The sequence below is a fragment of the Gymnoscopelus braueri genome, assembly GCF_963280865.1.
Source record: "Gymnoscopelus braueri genome assembly, chromosome: 12".
NCBI classification, from domain to species: domain Eukaryota; kingdom Metazoa; phylum Chordata; class Actinopteri; order Myctophiformes; family Myctophidae; genus Gymnoscopelus; species Gymnoscopelus braueri.
In genome coordinates this window covers 19,185,782-19,203,959 of record NC_137614.1, presented here as the reverse complement: position 1 = coordinate 19,203,959, position 18,178 = coordinate 19,185,782, and the positions used below count along the sequence as shown (strand labels likewise).

Here is an 18,178-nt window from a genome sequence, read left to right as displayed (position 1 = left end):
GAAATGTTGATTTGTTGTCCCAAAGAGGGTGTCCATTACAACTATCAACATTGTAAGGGGGAAAATATATTCTGAGTCTTTAATACTTTTTATTTCCAGTAGATCACTAAAATGTGACCCTTGCTATAGTAGTAATTTAAAATGAGCCCATGGAGGTTGTCCATCTTGCAATCTTGAGAAACAAAACTCACAAGGTAGGCAATTTGTCCATTATTGAAATTAGATACTTTTTTTTTAAAATACATGTTCAAATTATTTTGGCACCAGACTAGTACATTATTTTAACCATCTTGCAGACATTCAACTTTAAATGAGACTACTGCCTCAATCAATTGAGTTAAAATATGACTACTGGCGAGCTTACTTGCAAGTCCTCGCAATTGGATGTAAACAGTTGGCTATGTTTCCCTAATCAAGTACCTCAGTGTAAGGAGTTCAAGAGAGCGTAGACCACTGGATATAGAAAACATAATGGCATAACTAGTCATATACTCCATATGGGGACATTAAATATCACTTGGCGGGTAAACCCTCCATTGTCATTATAGCTAATACCAATTTATCAAACAAACTATAGAACAAAGCTGTGCAAGTGGGAAATTCCAACATCACCATTATCAGACATTTCAACAGTACAATCCTTTTTGACTTTTGGTTGCACATGTATCAACCAACATCCATGGGATTGACTTTTGATTGCACATGCATCAACCAATGTATGTCAGCCATATTACTCAAACATTGGTTTCTTTGCGTAGACGCTTCATGCGTTGCACATTGTTTTCCATGGTGGTAGGGTTGGTGATCTCTGTGGCACAGCTGGCAGGGAACCAACCCCTCTCTCCATCACGCATTCTTTCTCCATGGCACCAGTCTTGGGGAGAGCAGATTCATTTTAAAAAGCTTTGCATAATTTCAGAGGAATATACAGCATTCCTGCAAAGTGTGTAAACTGGGTGTGGTCAATTCCAGGTTTTGATATAAAGTGTGTGTACGCACCGATATGGCCTAGTAGTTGACAGTTTTATGGCCCAGCCAGCCACTCAAATGTATATATTATTAAAATCATGCATAGACCCCTTAACAGACTACGTGACGTCACACTGATAAGAACCAGTATGCGCGCAATTAAACCCATTCTGTCAGATCTCGCTAGGACGCGCCTCACTAGCCAACACAAGAGGGGTTTGGGGTGTGCTGAAACCAGCGCACCCCAAAACAGGTTGAGAATTGATTGCATGAAACAATCACCTGTGCATCCAGTCTCAATGTTGGTAAACAAATAATTGGTCTATAAGGAGGCTTACCATCTTCTTTTTGTAGGACAATGACAACCTCAGCCATTTGCAGCCCCAAATCATCAGTCTCCTTGGGCATGTAAGCCTTGGTAGCCTCATATTGTGGTAGACCTTAAACACATTTGCACAATACCCGATGGTGTTAAAGGAGAATTCCGGACAAATTAAGTGTTATCTTTGATGTCTCGTTACTCACCTACCGATGTGAAAAGTAGCGTTCTTTTTTTTCATATATTCCCCTGTCGTCATTTTTTAAACACCCTCCGTTGTTATAATGGGAGCGTGAGGGTTAGTGAAATTCGTCTATTATAACCGACGCAAAGTTGTTTTTTTCACTACTAGTATTCATAGTAGAGTCTCATGATAGTCAAACATGCGTTGAAACTATCTGCGAGGCTGCCGTCAATGGCGAACGATTTAACACTGGTTGCTTGTTTCTTCCAGAACCTGGCAACTCGTGTTGCCAGATTCTGGAAACAAGCAACCAGTGTTAAATCGTTCGCCATTAACGGCAGGCTCGCAGGAATTTTCAGCGCATGTTTGACTATCATGAGACTCTACAATGAATCGTAGTAGAGAAAAAAATAACATTGCGTCGGTTATAATAGACGAACTTCACTAACCCTCACGCTCCCATTATAACAACGGAGGGTGTTTAAAAAATGACGACAGGGGAATATATGAAAAAAAAGAACGCTACTTTTCACATCGGTAGGTGAGTAACGAGACATCAAAGATAACACTTAATTTGTCCGGAATTCTCCTTTAACACAATCCAAAAGAATCACACAAAATGCAATGCTCAGTAGCGATTTACAATATTAGGCCTGAGTAAATATTGATATTTGGACTTTGACATTCTTTAAATTTGCATGAAGGGAGAATGAATGTGTTTTAGTAGGTTTCCTTACCTTCTTTACTAGCGTTGCCGGTCCGCTTGTGCTCTCTAAGAGCACTTACCCAACGGGCACGGTCAACCCTGGATAATTAGCAGAAAACACTTAGATGTGAGCATAACCCCAGGATCATCTCTACATGACATTGGATAACACAACTTATATCCCAAACAATGCTATGCAACATTAGTCCAGTCAATGTATGGTTTGACCCAGGGAAAATTGCAATAGCAATAATTCAAGATTTTATGTGATCCCTTTAACATATTAAAAGTTTATTATAAATAATAAAGCATAACACAGAAGTGCTCTACCCAGACTGCACCACAGAAAAAAGTAGGTTCCACTAAATCCATGAAGGTAAACGTTTAATATATGATGTAGGAGGGTTTCTCCTGGGTTGGACCATTTCTTTAGCTCAGATTGACCGACTACATGATACATGAAGCGTTTCAATTCTGTCAGTAGGGGGCACTAGACAACATAAAATTTGTTATAGTGGGTTGTGTATAATTTTATTATTGTTTTAAAAAGATAACATTCAGACGATCTATGTATGCCCAATGGCACTAAGTCTAAGATCCTCACTACAATTACTATGCATGAATATAATACAGTATATCTGTGACATAGTTCAAACCAAATGATGAATGAATGAAGAATCCCCAAAAATACTTGATGAATTATAAACTCCGACACAACTCTTACAGTAGCCTGCAATGCAAGAGTCCTGTATTCAGGCATATCCTCAGTACTTACAAAACACCACATTTCTGCTCAAACTTTACTATTTAAAACACTTCCTGGATAAACAGTGTCACGCACGAACGATGAGTGTGCTGAACAAGTACACGCATGTTACCTCAGTTCATGTTGAACTCCATGTGCATGCCCAGGCACGCCCCACATTCGTGCATGAGACCATTTCCAAAAGCATTTTAAATAGTGTTGAACAGTGTTTTATAGAGGGTTAGTGTGTCTTAACCTATTTTTTATCCATATTTTGAATGTATCTTGTTTTATTATCTTATCCACAGTCCAGTACTTCTTAATATTATCTTGTGCATATTGTATTGCTTTTGTTGCTCAGTCTTGTGGCCCATGTCACATCAACTTCTGGTTGCTGTAGCTGTAAGAGTAAAATAAACCCCTCTTGATCCTCTCAATTCTCTTGAAATAGTCAAGTTTGAGTGAACATGTGTTGTTCTGGATGTATGGGAGGATATGACTTAATACTAGGACTCGTGGATTATACTGTGAGTACTATTTTCTTCAATTCATCATTCATTTTCTTAGTTTTAGGACAAAACGTCCATGAATTGGGTAGTAAAGTATTCCTTTAAGTAATACATTCAAACGCTCCAATTGCTTTTCTGCAATCTGACACAAAATTCATAACACCTAGCTCTTCACAATGTCAGCCCACAGTGAGAGTGTGTGTGCGTGTGCGTGTGCGTGTGCGTGTGCGTGTGTGCGTGTGTGCGTGTGCGTGTGCGTGTACCACTGCAGTACCTGGACTCAGCCACCAGGGAGATCTGTTCCGCTCTCCCATCACTGTTCTTGCTCATTAGCAGTCTAAGAGAGAGGGGATTGCTAGAGTTGCCCTTGGGTGGAGACGCCCCTCCCGCCCCTCCCTCTGCATCCTCTGCAAACTCAACCTCCATGTTCTCCAGAGTGGCGTAATCCATCACCACAAAGCTCTCCTCACTGGACAGACAGACAGGCAGACAGAAAGACAGGCAGACAGACACATTAAAGGAGTTTCTAAAGCCATTTTCCTCACATGACACAAATTATAACTTAGCCCTAATGCTGATTGGGGTCCCCAGGTCTAAGTGAAAATTAAATAGTTAACTAGTAATCCAAGAACACCAAAAGTCACACTAACGAATTGTCTCTGTTTACAACAAAACAGCCGAAATCATGATGCGGAAAATGAGTGACACATTCTTGTTAAAATGTAGCAACACAGGGTACAACTGCAGTTCAGTCAGAAAGTTTTCATATACCGTATACTGACTATAATCGATTCACATTAATTGAGCATCTGATAACAGTCTAAACCTACCACCAGTTACTGCACAAAGAGAGGTTGGTCATCAGGACAATATGAAAGCTTACTTTCGCTCTAATTCAAACCAAACATGCACCCACACCCACATGCACAAACACACACACAAGCTCCACTCTGCTGAGTTGACATGTTGAATGAGAGATTGAAGAATCTCAAGTATGCTCCATACAACTCCCCCTCTCCCACCTCCCTCTTTCCTCCCAACCTCCGGTTCACATGTTCCCTGACAGTCACCACCTGGCCCTGCTCAAGTCCCCACACATAGGGACTTAGTGCATTGTGAGTTTGTAGATTGTGTATTTTCACTATGTGATGCTGTTATGGAAAGATTATATGCGTATATCCAGTCGAGGTGAAGCTGATAAGAACTATGTTTATTTGTGGAATCCAACAGCATCAAAAACAAGCTTGTTTCTCTTGAATGTCCAGTCCCCAAAAGCCCAAGAGGGCCTGTATCCTGAGCTCATTCTAATGCTCCTCTCTCATTGTGGTGTCCCCTCCAAGCTCTCTTAAAATAAGTATCTTTATACCTCTCCCAAGCCAGGCCCAGGGGTCCCATGACCAAGAAACAATAGGTGTGGCATGGCCTTTTACATATAGCTTGAACAAAAGGGTTGATTCAATCAAAGGCAGGCCTTCAGGGCAAGGCGTTTATGAGCCCTTTAACAAAAGGAACTCCTTCTAAAGGGTTACAGATAAATCAGTATTTGACAGTCCAATATTGCCATAACAATACACAACAAAGTATATCGGGTTTAAGTGTTTAAGATTGGATACAGAATTCAAGCAGCAGCTTTGTGCATTCCTGTTCCATGTATCAGTACAGAGTAGAGTGCCACTTGCCTCTTTTTCTTGGTGACAATGAGGACGTCGTTGAAGAGGAACAGGTAGTAGCTCCTGGTGCTGAAAGCCCTCCAGATACTGAGCTCTTCAGTGGATACAGCCAGCTCTCCACGCTTCCTCAGCCACCGCGATGAGGACACCAAAGGGAATGGCTAAGGGATATGAGTGTTTGCAATGAAGTCAAACTAATATTACATACAATACAGTGCCCCACTCCATGGGGCATACCAACGTCATGTCCAGGGGGTTCTTGTACAACAAGCTGCCTCATGCTACAGAAACAGATAGGCCCTAAGTATGGACCTCATGCCTCGGCAAGGCTTACTTACCCCACTCCATGACCTGGGTTATAATAATGTGGAAAGTATATAATGTATAGCAGATGCTGGGAAACCTCCACACTGTCAGCTATAACCTCCACACTGTCAGCTATTTAAGGATATAAGATACAAGATCAACTAACTCCAAAATACAGCAAATCTTCCTGTCCAAAGATGTACCTGGGACCCTTCCATTATTGTAACATTTAATTTAATCTCAGTTCAAACTAAACTTTGTTCACATGAATCAATTAGTAGTATTGAATAAATATCAATGCCTGGAAAATAACACAAAATAGTAAATAGTACACAATGTTGTCAAAATATGTGAGTATGTTACAACACAGAATAAAACATGCAGCGCATCAGTTGTGATCCTTGAGGAAACATCTGTCAAGCAGTGATACGGTTTTCTTTTCTTCTAGAACTATAGGGAGTTCGTTTTTGAGTTTCCTGTGCACCTGAAAAGGCTAGGCTTGGCCACCAAACGTGGAGCGGTGAGTTTCATTTCATGATGTAAAAATGCTTTTGTGTATAGCCAGTTTAAGCCACATGTGACCATCTCTTACCTTGATTTTACCAAAGTCCATCTGCTTTTGAATGGTGTACATCTGCTCTGTCCTCTCCATTCGCCTCGCTCCATCGTTGCAGCTATTCACCAACTATTGAAGTAATAACAAAGAGGTTCGCTTGGAGAAAACACAGGGGATTCTAGGTATACAAATATCAACGTCCTGTTTATTGCTGTATCTGGGAGATTTATCAGATGAAATTACAGGAAGTGACAGATAACTTATGAAAATATTCATGGCTGCAGGGAAAAAAGCTATTACTCGAATTCTCCATTGGCAGGATAGATTTGTGTACCAGACCGGGTAAAGTGGACTACCTGAGTGGCGAGATGAGAATGATGGATTAAATGACAATTGAAAAAGCTTAGAGGAGGATGAGAAGGGAGGACGTTTGGGATGCGTCCATGACAAAACAAAGGCTTTTATGACCTCTTTCCTCTTGTTCCATGGATTCATGTTTGAGTTTGTACTGCATTTTCACTGTTAACCAATAAACTGAACTGCTACTGAAAGCAAAGATAGCAGAGCGTCATAGCCAGAGGACTGGGCTGGCCAGTGGCCAAGAAGGAGCAGAGACGCTGCCAAAGGAGACAAACGTCAGAGCATACTGTATGTGCTAGAGACGCTATGAAACAGGCGAGGCCCACACACACACACTATACTGACCATGATAAGCTAAGGGAGTTTTGAAGTGTTACAACCAAGTGCATTAGCTGAGGGCCTGCACAACGAGTACTGATTAAATAGATAACACTGCAGCATGCACTAGGTTGATTTGGCTGTGACACTGCCAACACAAATTCACTGGACTATGCTTTTCCATGACTTTCAATCTATCACACATGACTCTCCACTTTGGATTGATATAATAAAAATCAATCTGATTAATTATAATAAAATCTGTTTTAGGCTGGTAATGGCTTGGGATCAATCAAACAGTATCAATGTTGGTGCACCAATATCACATAGATCAGAACAGACTTTTCATTTTGGCCTTCATTGAGTCATTGAGCGTGTTTGATCCAATTAATAGCAGAGGGTTGTGTTGCTTGTGTATGTATGCCTACCTTGCTAATGGCATGTAGCGCCCAGACTGCAGCAAAGTATTCAGCGGTCTTATCTGGTGTTTTCTGGCTGATAGTCTGTGAGGAGCAAATAAAAAGGGATGAGGCTTTCAATTTATTTCAACTTTTTATTCACTTGAAGAGAAATCCTTTCCCTGCCCAGGTGTCAACTTTAAAGAACTTCCATCTGAATTGACCAAACAAACTGGACTGTAGTGTCTACTGTTCATTAATGATTGGTCTGAACTAAGTTGGTGGCATTGAGACATTCTGGAGATCCAATGCAATTAGTCTTGCGTAACCAGAAAACTATTCCACAATCTCCGAATACTATATAGTCTGGAACTACACCTCCCGAAATCCGTTAACGAAAATATCTTTGAAAATATCTTTACATTTTATTTTAGAATTTCCATTTCTAATAAGCAGCAAGCTATATATATGCTTAAAATTTGGGGATTATATTTCAAGCGATCTTCGCAACGTTCCACACAGCAACTCGCTCGCTTTAGCACACTTGATGGTGCCTCTCGTGGCTCAAGTTCACTTGAGACGGCGCGCCTCCGACGCGGTCCAAAATTATACTTTATACAAAACACCTACAGAGCCCCGTCTGTAGGTCAGTATCTCACCAATCAATAGTCTGATTAAACGTGGGTAGGTCAGTATTTCACCTACTTAGACCAATCAATTGTCTGATTAAACGTGGGTAGGTCAGTATTTCACCTACTTAGACCAATCAATAGTCTGATTAAGCATGATAATGTCCCATTCAGTGCATTGACAGCATCCGAAATGGGTGGAATAAAGTTGATACTGACATCCAGTAGCAGCGGTAGTCTGGTGACTCTCTGCATGGGAAGAATGAGGAATGATATCATGGGGAGGCCTCCACATTCACTGCTCCCTTCAATCTGCTTCAGAGCCTCCTTGAAGGCAGTGTTACTGATCCTGAAGCAAGGAAAGAAGAAGGAAACAAACAAATACTAAGTATAACATAGATTGTTGCATTAAAAACTGCAATTATTAATAAACAATAACACAAACGAGAGGGAACGTACAACAGCTTCTGTAGTGTCCTCTGCTGGAAAGTCTCGTTGGAGCAGTAGACGATGTAGGGTTCAAAGTGGTGGGCAGAATGGTTCTGCACAATGTCACTGATGTCCCGGATCAACGGGTTCTCTTGGTGACGCCGCTCAAGGTCTTCGAAAAACCTGGAGGTACAGTAGGCAGGGAGAGAGAGAGCTGATTCTCTTACTTCCCACAGAGAAGCTACCTGAGCTAGATTGGAGAACACAGTTGATACAAAAGGCACACTGCGGCAGATTTTATGCGTGGGATGAGCCACTCAACCTTTTGAAGTTTGTTAGAACAAAGAGGACCATGCCACTAAAACCACAATAAACTGATCTATGCATCGCACATAAATATATACTACATATAGTATATTTTTACTCGACCAGTCACTTCTCTCAAGCATTTTTTTTAAACCGGGGCAATTTACAGTGTAATTGTCAATATAAACAAGTTTAACAACTCCCCAAACAACCAAACAGTAAAAGGACACCCAGCTGACAATACAACTCAGGGCGTGATGATGGCTCACACACACACACACACACACACACACACACACACACACACACACACACACACACACACACACACACACACACACACACACACACACACACACACACACACACACACACACACACACACACACACACACACACACACACACACACACACACACACACACACACACACACACCTTTACCAATAAATTAATGTAGACACCAGATGTATGGACACCTCTGCAATTGCTGGCCCATGCCATTCAAAACAGCACAACAGCTAGTAATGTAGTCATGTTCTCAGGAGTATTACCATTTCAAAGGTAGTGGATTCCATTAACAGCAACAAGGCAGTAGAACCAGTTTGGCTAGCATGTTTTAACACGTTCAGGGAGCCCACAAGACACCCCATACGGTATGGTCTCTGAAACCTAGAAACCCATTCCCACTTCAGGCCACTCCCTTCTCCCACAGCCACTAAAGGAATGAAAAATATTTGTATTTAGCCAAAATAAGATTAATTCTGCCCCACGCTGGCATGAGTATTGCCGTCCAATTTCACTTCCAACATTGATTCCTAGTTGATAAAGTTGAAGTTGACGAGTACAAAATGAAATAATCCTTTGTACTACTTTTTTTTTTACTTTATTTTGACGTCTCTCTCGGTATCTCTATTGCTCATTCATACTAAAGGAGTGTCAAGTGCGGTATCAGTGTGAACTACCTTTTACTAACATCGTGGATGACAGCAATGTTGGAGAAGAGATGGTGGTGTTCTGTGGCCGTCATGGTTCTCTTCAGAGCGTCACTGCTCTTGAAGTGATTCACCAGGATGCGCAGACTGTGCAGGTACGAATGTTCTGATGTGATGATCTCAAAGATGGACTGATGAACATAAAAAACCCAACTTACATGACAGGATCAGTATGTTTCAGTTTAAAGCGACACTATCATGCTGTTTGTGTATTACATTACATTTGTGATGGTTATTATAGTGTACAGAAACAACAGTATTTCTGATATAACCTTTACTGACAGAAAGTCCCACTTTACGTTTATTTTGTTCCTACAATTCCCATAATGCATGCGGGCAAGCATCGGCCCGGCACGCCCATAAGATCTGTGGCCATTATTACATCAACCTGATAAGTCACGATGATCACTATTTTCTTCTCATAAACACAGCGAACAAGGACAATGTCATAGCAACCAAGGGTAGCAGCTAAAACCATGTAAGGGTTGTATATTTCACATTAACTGATTTTACAGTAGCCCTACAACAAATATATAGAGATAACATAAATAGAGTGTACTGTCCCTTTAACTCCTATGGACTGCTGTTGCACCAAATCTGAACTCCCCCCTTTTAAAATCATTGATTCTTGAAAGACAGCATTGGTTAATAAACACTAGAGCATTAGACCTATGATCCAGCTTTTGACACAAATAGTTAGACAAGCACAAACTTTAGGAGAGGGACTGAGGTTGATTACACTGGCAGGGTGCGGTTGTATTCAGGCTTGTAGAGAGCATACAAAGTGGACCTTTGATATTTACACAGGAACTCCTGTCAGACTGCTTGTAAAGACATTTCAGATTGTCTTTCCCAGCACACACACACACACACACACACACACACACACACACACACACACACACACACACACACACACACACACACACACACACACACACACACACACACACACACACACACACACACACACACACACACACACACACACACACACACACACACACACACTTACCTCTTGTCTCTTCCTTTCCTCTGGTGTGATCAGTTGTGCTATGTCCTTTACCTATGCAAAACATAAGATTACAAACCAAATTACAAACCAAAGGTCCACCTATCACATTCTGGTCATTGTTTGGTCATCATCCAATACAAATAAGGTAAATTGATTGCTACCAGATGTGCACTATCTGAACATGTCAAAGCACTTGTGACAATGGTCTTTCTTAATTCACATGATATCAAAATGAAGGAAATTCTGCTACAGCTACAGTAATATGCCAGTAAAGACAAAAATGTTACAAAAACTATGCATGGTTTATTTTACAATTGATGTTTTCTCCGTTACTCGTCCAAGTTTAAGTGAATATCTCCTTTTGTTCAGTTCATCACCAAATTCATTTCACCATTTCATATTTAGAAAGAGTCATGGATGCTCTTATCCAGAGTATGACTATACAATCATCTTGGTAGAGTTACTTAAAGGATGACTTCACCCATTTTCAACATCTTCATATAATTGGTCCTCACTAATGCTAATGATAATATGGTACCATCTTTGTCTACTCGGTCTGTGTCTCATAGGAGGCCTGTGTGGACACTTCAGTAACCCGCCTACCAGTGACATCATCGTTAGTTTGGTTTTTTTTTCAAACAAGATTTCCCTTTTGCACTGTGGCGACGGGTGCCTGTAACTCATTAAAAGGTCAGCAGAGGCTGCATTTTATGCGCAGACTGAGACAGTATAACGTGGAAAAAAGTTTAATGGTACTCTTCCATCGATCTTTCGTGGAGAGTGCATTGACTTTCTGTTTTGTTTCCTGGTATGACTCATTATCATTGGTTAATAAGAACAAACTCCATAAAATCATAAATGTATACAGCAAGATAGCTGGGGTATGACTTGAGAGTATGGCAGCAATGTATGAGACCCGGGTGCTTAGGAAGGGGAAAGCTATTGCTAGGGATAGAACGCACCCGTTATACAGTCAATACCACCTTTTACCATCAGGGCGACGGTACACAGTGCCAATGTTGCAGGCTAGCGCTTCAAGATCATTTGTCCCTACAAGTATAGGACTCCTGAACAAACAGGCCCCTTCTCAGTTCTGTGCATAAAATGTAATGTGATGCCTCTTGAATCATGACTGGTAGCCTTTTCTAGTTCTCACTCTGTAACTGTAAGAGAGGAGCTGTGTAGCACTGTCAATGTATTGTGTGATCTGTCTATGTATTGTGTATTTATGTTGTGTTTTGTGATGTTTTGTATCCTGATGGCTGCTTGGCACAAAATGAATTTCCACGAGGACAAAAAAGTATCTATCTATCTATCTATCTTTTTTTATTTTGTTTTTTTCGAACGCGAGAACAATGGCTTCCATTATAGAAAGCTAACTTTCCAGGAATAGAAAGCCTGCAGTTTCTATTCGCTTGTATTCCCCATCGATGATGTCACTGGTAGGCGGGTTTCTGAACTGTCCAGAGCCCTCCTCTGAGACACAGAGTTAGTAGACAAAAATGGTACCATATTATCATGAGCATTAGTGAGGACCAATTATATCAAGATAGGTTGAAAATGGCTGAAGTCATCCTTTAACTTCCATGTCTCACATTCTTAAAACACGACATGATGTATAAGAATAACAACGCTGTCACTCCACTTGTACCTGTGGAAGCTGGCTCCAGGTCAGCTGGGCTGGCCTGTAGCTCTTTACCACAATGCCCTGGTCCTCCTCAGGAGGTTGTTGATCTATCACTACAAAGTCTTCTAGCAGCTCGTCTTGGTTTTGCAGCCCTCGCTCACGGATCTCCTGGTAGAGAAGTGGTGTAGCTGAGACACATTGACATAGACAAACATCAAAATGTGATTGATTTATACATACGGTAGATACATTACAACCCTCATCGTTGATCTATACATCTATACACATTTACATCTTCAGCTGACCTTGGATACAAACACGAGTTTTGTGAAAATGTGTTGCAATTTGACACACAAAAGCATGTGTGTCACTGGGAGTTTTCCCCCTTAAAATCTGTTTCTGTTTAGTTTTTGGATTCACACAGGGTACAGAATGATACAGGACTCATACCAGAGCCATTTGTTTTGCTACAGGGCATATGAGTGATTCTGTTATTCTTACAATGTGAGGCTCTTTCAAAGCTAGTTTCTTAAAAAGGTGAGAGAGAGGTCACATATGGGCATGTTGCTAGCATAACCAATGTCAGGACAGAAGCATTGTGAATTTTGTCAGGATCCTTACATGGGTCACATGTGTTGGAAATTAAAGCGTGGGAGATCAGATTATTTGAAACAGAGTCAGCTGCTGAGATTCATTTGGGTTTAAAAGTATGGCTCTCATTGAAGCATTATCATTATCCATGTGGTCTAGTAGTGAAAGATGCTGTGCACTATAACTGAAAAGTCAACAAGTGTGAGCCGATAATGTGTACATGTGTCCATAACATCCATGCTTCTGAAGTAGTGACCTGTTTAATGTTGCTCTGAAAACTAATCATCATGTGATTGTAAATCAGCAGTGACTCTGACAAGCCGTTAAACGAGCGTGTGTCACACTAGACATAAAGTTGACTTGTAAATATACAAGACGACAATACATCAGAATGCAGGGTGCAGTAATGGGACATTAAACCTGCTGATGGAATTCAGTGAATGATTTCCTGCTATGTCCTCTGATGCTTCCCTCAAGGCATATTTTTTAAGACTCGCAACAGGGACCATCTGAGAGTTTTCATCACTGACTGACGAAATGGAGATAATTGAACATAGTGCCATTGATACAGTTCAGGAAGTGGAGGTGGTCTCCTCTCACACCATCCTTTAAAAAAACAGCATAATTTGTTTTCTTTTTTTATAGGAATAATGTTTTGTGTTACTAGACATCTAAATTGTGGAATTAATGTTAAATGGGGAAGTGGAAGTAATGACTCATAGAGAATATATAGCCTACCGTCTTTGAAGGATCCCCCATGTTTTTGGTTCCTCTTTCTGCCTAGGGTACGCTGGAAAGAAGACAGGAGCACAGCATGAGGGGAACTGTTTGGAATGTATCAGGCCTCTATGACAAGACAGATACTCTGTCATTATATGATCCCTATCTCTCCCTCAGTCAACTTCTCTCCACCAGAATCTCTGTGTATCTCTGTCCCACGTTTCGGTCTTTTTGTGCACTTAGTCAATTGGTTTTGCTTAAAGTGGTCATTGCATGTTTTACTGTACAAGATAGATATACTGTATAAGTGTCTGACTCGATAAACTCTCTCTCAAATCATTTTCACATTTAACAGTTCTGGCATCGGCGTGTGAGATAGGAATCCATCTTGGAAATATACCATTGTCACTGTTACCAAAGAATAATTTGGCTATGGTCAGCACCATGACTCAGTGCTATGAAGCTATGTGAGAGACAACTGTGTGATGTGGGTTTTCATTTGAAGAGCATAACTAGTATCTGTCCATAACTCCCCATAACATACATATACCCGCTTAACATATACATGTCTGAAAACAAGCACAGTTGCCAACATTCTCTTGTGGAAACAAATAATGCAAATCGATAGGACTTACCATAGATACAAAAAATGCAAATCAATACGACTTACCATAGATACAACGTTAAGAGATACATAAAAATCCATTGCTTGAATACAGCTTTTTGGGATAAAAGTTATACATCCATTATATGATATAGTAGCGTCCATCCACCGTTAAGTTGAACCTCAAAACAATAGTATGTCTGAATGCCACACTGCCTGGTTGCACATTGTGATTCTGAAGGAATGCAGAAATCTAGAGTCTATGTGCTGCATTGTCCATTTGCGGGATGAATGCGAGGTCCTGTTGTCCTCTGTCATAGTATATGTACTCTCACTCATGACTCTATTTGAGCGTTCCCTTCACCACGTTCAACAAAAAAACGTATTATTTCCCTTAAAGTACTAAATAGGTAAATCTCCAGTGTCTGATGGACTCCCTTTTCAATTATTTTTCCGTACTTGGTTCTTGGTTTACCTATGATCCTAGATTACTATTTCTATGCATTTGCTGTATTACCTCGTGTTGACCTTGCTCTTGTGTTTAAATTAACTCCTTTCCTGTTTCCATAGTGGATCTTGCATCAGGAGGAAAATTCCTGTGAATGTATTCTACTTGGGGAATTAACTGATTTAGACTCTTAATCTGAAAGTACTCAAGGGCTGGGTGGGCAGTGTTGGAGTTTATATACATAGTGAGCAATGTTGCAGGTAAAGCATAAATAAAATATTGCATATTTCTTTTATTCATAGTTTTTCAGGCTACCATCATAAGTAATATAACGCATTACTTGGCACATAAAAGTAATATTGTAATGTAACACTACTTTTATTTGAAAGTAGCAAGTAATATAATGCAACATATTACATTTTTATAGTGACTTCCCAGCACTTCCTTCCCTCCTTCCTACCTTACGTCCGGGGCTGCGTGCTGGTCCAGGGCTTACCGCCCTGCCCTCTCTGACAGGCTTGAGCTGAGCTTTCTCGCCCCCCCCTTGCCCCCTCGCCACCATAGCCTCTATGTTGAGGCTGGTCACAGCGTTCCTGTAGGACTTGTTCCTGCGGTTCCTCCTCAAGGCAAAGCCGTCCCCATCGCTGTCATAATCCTCCCAGGACACGTCGGGCCCCTGGGTCGAGTGACGGTTCCTGGGTCTGCTAGCGGAGCCGCCGCCAGAGTCCTCCAGTCCCACGGGGAAGGTCACCACCGTGGTGTGGTGCCTGTTGTTCCTGGGTCTGCTCGCCGCCGCCAGGCTCTTGGGGATGAGCTGCTGCGTGCCCAGCTTCAGCGCCGCAGGGCTCTTGGTGCTCAGGACCACCTGTGTGGGCGCTGCCAACACCTCGCCCTCCACGTCCTGCTGGGCCAGTGAGGTATCCGTTTGGGACACGGGGGAATCTTCTGGCGGGCTGCAGTGATTGTCCGTTACGGTTATCTGGACTTCAGAGTGGAAGCGGCGCTCCAGGATGAGAGGCTCCTGGTCGCCCGGGGAACCGTCTGACTGTGCGTGGGACATGGTGCTGCCGCCCACCTGTCTCCTCTGCCTGATCCACTCAGCTCCTTAGCATCTGTAGAATGGGGGTAGGGGTTAAAATTAGTACAGTACACATTTATTGCTTTCTCTTTGTAAGCATCTTCTGATCACTCTTAGTACCCTATGACGACTATAGCATCGCATCTGTGTGCATTGATTGACTTTGAGAATCAAGAATCAAGAGGGTTTATTTGTACAAGGACAAGCAGTGAATGTTAGGGTGACATGTTCCGTAAAACTGTGCCAACAATAATATCAATACACTGAACACACGCAAGACAACAATAGAGCTAATACTGGACTGCAGTAAAAATATACAGAACAAGAAATACATGACACGGATAGATTTTTTAAAAGTTATAATAATTTAGGCAAGACAAACATTCTACCCTTCTGTAAGGAAAAACCTTAGCAGCAATGAGGGATGTGCAAGGGGGAGGATTAGTATCAGATTTGTATTTAGTAAGTAATCTCTTAATATGTCAGTGCACTTATTTATATACGGTATAGAGAAATGACAGAGGGTATATTCATTTGTACATAAAGTACGCTTGTTATCTCTGTACATTTAATAGCAGTTTCTACAAATGAGCAAAAATACATGACAGAAGAGAAGAGTCTGGCATTCAACAGTGTACATGGACACACACTCATAGGTGTCTGGAATTTAGAGGAAACATGTCATAATCTAAACCTCATCATGTTTCCAAAGGCTGTCCTCAATCTCGAATGACATAAAGGAGCAAACGGCAGAGGGGAACGGGTGGGCTCAGGCTCAGCATGATATGTGGCCCATGTATCTTCTCATCCTATGGCTGTATGATATCAAAGCCCCTTTCGGAACCCTGTATACCTTTTTATTATTTGGGATATCTAGTGATCCTGTTTCCAACGCAGTGAGTCCAACCAGTCAGTCGTGTTCGTTCCCAAACGCTTATAGCCCTCCATACTTAACATGGCAATCAACCCGTGACTCACCACTCACTCCTACACAGTACTTGTACCCACACACACACACACACACCAGAGAGAGAGACCTGCTGTTCCAGCCCTAACCTGTGCTCTGTACACAATCAATCCAAACTCATTTACATTCCATCCTACACCTACATGTCTAACTTTAAACTATTATGCATGGCATCGAAAGTGGGCGACAACGACAAGACGGACAAGTAACCTTGTTATTGTCATATAAATGACAACTATGCTTTACAATTTACAAGCTCCCTCCCATATACATGTGACATACAGTACTAGTACAGCGCACCTTTAACTAATACTGACATAGTATTCATTTCAAGTAAATAGTTATTCAAGTTCCTTCATACCTGGTCAGATTTCTGCCACAGCAGCAGCAGCGCTCCTAAAAGTCTTTCAACAATGTGTCTCAGATTGAAGACGGATTAGGAAAGGAAAGGAAAAATGTCTGCCTTGCATTCCCATGGTTCACAACAACGAAGTGACACCCTTTTTTCTTTCTTTTTTTACATGTTCATAGTAACAGTGGACTGTCCTACCTGTCTGTCCACGACGCTGTTCCAGGAAGAACGCTTGTTGAAACGCCAGGTCAGTGAGGTTATTGTCCTGATAAATGGTTGTTGTTATATTCTTAGAGGGACTCGTTCACTCCGCTGTGTCATATTATTCTCTAACTCATTCACTTCCTCCTCACTCTGCAGGCAGGGCCCCCTAATCTCTGTGCTACGTCACTACAGGTGAGGAGAGACCATCAACAAGTCTACAAGTCAAATGTAGATGCAGCCCACCTCAGTAGCAGTGCAGTGGTGGAAAGTAACTAAGTACATTTACTCGAGTACTGTGCTTAAGTACAATGTTGAGGTATTTTTTTCCACTTTTTTCCATTTTTAGTACTTTAGTATTTTTACTCATAGTGGAGTAAAAATACTAAAGTACTAAAAATGGAAATACTCCAGGCTATAGGCCTATATATAGCCTACATCTCAAAGGTAAATATACTTTTACTCAACTACAATTATTTGAAAACTTTAGTTACTTTGTAGATTTTGATTATTATTACAAAACATAGCCTACATTAACCACTTCAGCCCTATACTTTGGCTGTTTTAAAATAGCCAATCTACAAGCTCACAACACCCCTCAAAGCAATGGCATTGTGAGCTTGTAGATCTGCTATTTTCAAAAGATTTTTATATATTTTAAAACGTGTGAAATGTGACATTCTGCATAATGAGTACTTTTACTTTTGGTACTTTTTACTATTTGGTACTATTTTGATGCCAATACTTTTATACTTTACTCAAGTACAATTGTAATACCAGTCTTTTTACTTGTAACAGAGTATTTCTACATTGCAGTATTGATACTTGTACTTAAGTTATAAATGTGAGTACTTCTTCCACCACTGTGGAGAAGTTGTTTGCATATTAGACTAGTATATCTCTCTTTCTTTGTCTTTCTTTCTTTGTTATGTTTTGTCTCAAATGTCTGGTACACCGGCCGTAGGACAACACACGTACTACTTACTATGGCCTATATTGTTTTCTCTCAGGTGTCGTAAACACGTAGGATTATATCCAAGCTGTATCTTTGGCCTAAAATCGTTATATCGTCAACTTCTAGTAATGCATGAACATGGACTGAGTTTCTTACATCACATTAATTTTCTGACTGACCTTCAGACGTTGTCATTTAATTACCTGACAACCCAATGACGCC

General features: G+C 41.0%; 1 protein-coding gene across 2 annotated transcripts; it reads right to left on the bottom strand.

Annotated features, from left to right (window-relative positions):
• Window positions 1–39: 39 nt before the first annotated feature.
• On the bottom strand, window positions 40–17,138 carry arhgef16 (Rho guanine nucleotide exchange factor (GEF) 16). 2 transcript variants are annotated; one of them, XM_080444591.1, is made up of 15 exons: window positions 16,810–16,961; window positions 14,864–15,515; window positions 13,370–13,421; window positions 12,065–12,228; window positions 10,414–10,464; window positions 9,369–9,529; window positions 8,129–8,281; window positions 7,889–8,018; window positions 7,071–7,145; window positions 6,001–6,093; window positions 5,108–5,263; window positions 3,707–3,897; window positions 2,210–2,277; window positions 1,308–1,409; window positions 40–874 (listed from the first exon to the last, which is right to left on the bottom strand). In XM_080444591.1, the coding sequence occupies exons 2-15, from the start codon at window positions 15,461–15,463 to the stop codon at window positions 735–737; spliced, it is 2,136 nt and encodes a 711-aa protein (XP_080300717.1). In that variant the 5' UTR covers window positions 15,464–15,515; window positions 16,810–16,961; the 3' UTR covers window positions 40–734. The 2 variants fall into 2 exon arrangements, with proteins under 2 accessions (XP_080300717.1, XP_080300716.1); XM_080444590.1 differs by lacking the exon at window positions 16,810–16,961 and adding an exon at window positions 16,999–17,138 and having other exon boundaries at window positions 43–874.
• Window positions 17,139–18,178: the final 1,040 nt, after the last annotated feature.

Excerpts from the sequence above, each read along its gene's own strand:
- arhgef16 (XM_080444590.1), bottom strand. The coding sequence starts at position 15,463 with ATGTCCCACGCACAGTCAGACGGTTCCCCGGGCGACCAGGAGCCTCTC. Across the intron at positions 5,264-6,000 it reads TGGACTTTGGTAAAATCAAG|CCATTCCCTTTGGTGTCCTC; the intron begins GTAAGAGATGGT and ends CATATCCCTTAG. Across the intron at positions 1,410-2,209 it reads CGGCAACGCTAGTAAAGAAG|GTCTACCACAATATGAGGCT; the intron begins GTAAGGAAACCT and ends AATGTGTTTAAG.